Source organism: Quercus robur, chromosome 8 (assembly GCF_932294415.1).
Source record: "Quercus robur chromosome 8, dhQueRobu3.1, whole genome shotgun sequence".
Classification (NCBI taxonomy): Eukaryota; Viridiplantae; Streptophyta; class Magnoliopsida; order Fagales; family Fagaceae; genus Quercus; species Quercus robur.
In genome coordinates this window covers 29,946,912-29,950,798 of record NC_065541.1, presented here as the reverse complement: position 1 = coordinate 29,950,798, position 3,887 = coordinate 29,946,912, and the positions used below count along the sequence as shown (strand labels likewise).

General features: G+C 43.1%; 1 protein-coding gene across 1 annotated transcript; it reads right to left on the bottom strand.

The window, feature by feature from the left end:
- Window positions 1-583: 583 nt before the first annotated feature.
- LOC126695161 (transcription factor TCP4-like) lies at window positions 584-3,552 on the bottom strand. The gene is made up of 2 exons (XM_050391811.1): window positions 992-3,552; window positions 584-896 (listed from the first exon to the last, which is right to left on the bottom strand). Exon 1 carries the CDS (start codon window positions 2,314-2,316, stop codon window positions 1,036-1,038), a length of 1,281 nt encoding a protein of 426 aa, XP_050247768.1. The 5' UTR covers window positions 2,317-3,552; the 3' UTR covers window positions 584-896; window positions 992-1,035.
- Window positions 3,553-3,887: the final 335 nt, after the last annotated feature.

Sequence of the window (3,887 nt, the reverse complement as noted above, 5' to 3'; positions counted from 1 at the left end):
TAGCAAATTCGCATTCATAATAAACATTTTTCAAGTTAGTTTATAGTATATGCTAAAGTTCCTAGAGATGGACAAGAAAGAACCTGCTTAACGAAATTTCACATTTTTTCCTTCTCAACTTGGGGGGAGAAATTATTGTGGAATAAATTATTATTCTACTTCTTTTCAACCATCAATGAGCTGTAACTAAAATGACATTTTCTTTCCTTGTAAGAACAAAGTGGATGGTGAGTTCAGTACGCACCGAATGTGCTTAAACTTACCACCAGAACTATCAAGTTCAGTGCTCCGAAAACCCAAGCAACCAAATTGATGAAAATTATAAGATATTCTTTCAATTCTTTTGCAAGTTTAAGGAAATCCTTGAGGCCGATTGGACTGTTCCATTGGAATGCAGTAAAGGAACAAAACAATCACAAGTCACAAAGAAACTTCCCCACATCAACCTGAGAAATTAACCATTACTAAAAGTAGACGAAAAAAAAGTGCCTGGTGTTTTATGACTAAGTGTTCAAAATAGAAATGAAAGCAAACAGTTCTTGGAAAAAACTAGTTGCAATTTCACCAGTTGAAACTCCAAAAATGGAAGCTGAAGGCAAACAGCATGACATAACAAAAAAGTCTGACAACAGAAACACTTAGCAATCCAATTCAACAAAGCTTAAACAGCGTTTGAGCTTTAAGAGCCCACGCAAACATAACAACAAAGCTAAAAACATAATCAGCTGATAGAAGCTAAACAAACCACGGATTGAATAACCTGAACTGCACTCAGATTTCTTCTCCCCACGGTACAAGCACCATCGATTGAATTGACCAAACATTCTCCTCCCTACTAATTCTTGATCGGCATAAAAGCTTACTTTCTTAGCCTCCTTCTGGAAGATAGAAGACTCCTGCATTAGCATTTTAACATTAAAAAAGAAAATGTTAATAACCAAATGAGGAAGCATATTAAGAAGAATTCGAGAACTGGGTTTTGAAGTAGCACCTTGTACAGAGAGGGAATTCCGGATTATTATTATTATTTTTCAATCAATGGCGAGAATTGGAGGAAGCAGAGGACAGCTTATGGGAGATGCCGTCGTGTTCCTCTTCACCCTGGAAACGTGCTGGAACTCGAAACCCGGAGAATCCGCCAGGGGCGAAACCGATTCCTGAAATGGAAGACTGATGGAATGTTGGTGGAATAAGATGGGGATGAGTGGCAGTGGCAATGGTCGGGTCTATCCAAGCGCGAACTGAAGGTGTGTTACTGGACTGAAGGGGTCCCCTCTGTTGAAAAAACTGGTTTTGGCCGAAAAACGGCTGCAGTAGTTGCTGAGTGGAAGTTGTAGGTGGCGAATTGAAGATAAATTCACCACCAACACCACTACTACTGGCACTACCAGTTTCTGCACCTGTACCAGCATTCCAAGCTAGCATTCTCTGGAAGCGGTTAATCTCTGCTGGGTGGTGGTGGTGCTCAGACCACCCAGCAGATGACCCATCAAAACCCAACGGTGTGGCTCCAGAGAAGAGCATATGCTCATGCTCATGCTCATTTTGATGATGGGTCTGGGCTTGGTGCTGGTGCAGAAGAATTGGGTCGTGAAAAGATTGAAGTGAGAGCCGCAGATCTTGGCTCTGGCTACTGGTTCTTGACAGCAAATCTGGTGGTGGGTGGTAATTCTGAAACTGTGTGGTCTCAGCAGATGCACCCATTGGGAAAAAGGACTTGATTGTGTCAGCAATGGAGTCTGAGTCCATCGATGGTGGTAGAAAACTCGAACTACTACTACTGTTATTATTCGGGTTCTCGCTCATTTGATGCTGAAGATTATGAATATTAGTATCTGAAACTCTACCACCATCGCAACCCACCATTGTAGTTGCTGTCCTACAGCCAGAAGCAACGGTATCCACCGCGCTGCAGTGAATACCAGTTGGATTCTGGTTCTCGTCGAGTATCTGGGTCTGGTGCTGGTGTTGCTGCTGGTCTTGTTGTTGTGAGATGGTCAAAGTGGTGGGCTTCCATGCTGGAAGCTCTTCGAGTTCGTCGATGGCGGTTTTGGCCTTTTTGATGAGCCAATCGACGGCCTTGCTGGGACGGTCGTAGCCGAGGCGGTCCTGGACGTCGTAGAACTGGATGGCGGTGTGTGCGGAGAGGCGTACACGGCGGTCTCTGGGTCCCTTTGCAGTGCAGACCTTGCTGTGGCGGTCCTTGCGTCCAGTAGAGCGAACAATGTGGCCTCCTTGGACCTCTACGATCTCGCCCCCTCCGCTTCTTATCCCAAATCTTGTCGATGTGTTTGCTTGGTGGTGGTTCTCTCCCATTTTTCTTGCATATTCGATGCAAGTTGAAGTAGGAGGTGGAGGCGGAGCTGAAGCTGAAGCTGAAAATAAAAAGTGAGAGCGTTTCTTTGGGGTTTGTGGTTGTGAGAGTGAGTCTAGGCCTCCATACAAAAACTGCTGATGATTTTGGTTCTGGTATTGATGGGGGTATTGCTGGAAATAGAAAACTGGGTCTTGAGGGTGATGATTTTCTTTTTGTTGTGATGGAGAATCTTGATGGTGTTGCTCTTCTTCTAAGTGACTTGAATTTAGGTAATAATGATGATTCCTTTGAGGATCCAGACTCAGTCCGTTGTGCTTTTGCTCTTCCAGCTTTTAATGGAACAGCAAACTTTTTCTTAGTGGGTTGTTGATTCTTTACTCTCCTTTTTCTTCCCAGTAGTACTAGTACTCTCCTCTTGTTGCTTGTGCAACTGCCACCACTCTGAAACCTGATACTTCTGCTTCTGCTGATGCCTCTCCCAAAACGCCCTGCCATTCAGTTTTCCCAGTTCCATTTACTCAACACCGCAAACCAAAGCCCCCAACCTATTCTGATAAAAGAATAAAGAAAACCAAGCAAGACCCAGAAGCCTAAACGAACTCTATTTTCAGCCTAACCCATCTCTCTGCCTTTCTCTCTCTCTCTCTCTCTCTCTCTCTCTTTTTACACAGCTTTTGATAATTGTGCCTCTTTTATGTACCAAGCAGTACAAATAGGGTCAATTATTTAATACCCCACTTGACCAAGCAAAGCAGGGAACTAGAAACACCCACTTTCAAGAGGGATCTTGTTGGGAAACTTCCTGCAAATTTTCCATATTTTTTCCTCGCAGGCACTGTGAGTGAGTAAAAGAGAGAAAAGAGAGGAGAATGTGAGTGAGATTTGTGTGGTGGTGGGGTGGTGGTGGTGGTGGTGATGATGGAACAGTATATAGAGGCTATAGGGAAGAGGAATTCTTTGTAGGCCTATAAGAGCCCTTGATGATGCCAGTGATGAGTGTGGCAGTGTTTGGTCAGAAAGAGGATTAAAGATCCCTGTGATCTCATCACTGCGTCTCCTGCTGTTCTTGTACAAGCTACACTACACATAACAACAACCCAAACTCTTTCTCACTCATTCAATCACCTTAACTTTTAGCTCCTCGCCTCCTCTCTCCCTTACAACTTTCACCCCTAAACTTGTTTTTTTGTTGTTCAGTGTTTTTCTTTTTTACATCTTGGTAAGAAGTTATAACTGTTGATTATATGGCTGAAGAGATTGTCTCGATGCTTCGGTGGACTATATAGATCCTTTATATGCTACCACCAACCCATTTGAAAGTGACCCCATTCAACTTTTTCTGGTCTCTCTCTCTCTCTTTAATGCTTCACTTGAAAGACCCAACATCATCATTTTTTTTTTCTCATTTCCCTTCTCCCAACCGACCTTTTTCTTGTTTGTCGGATCGATGCACACTGAATAATAACGGCCACACTTGTTTCTTTTTTTCTTCGTTAATTTTTTTTTTTTTTTTTTGCTGAATAAAAGGGGTGGCAACGACCATTTTGTAACTAATCCTTCAAGACGTGAC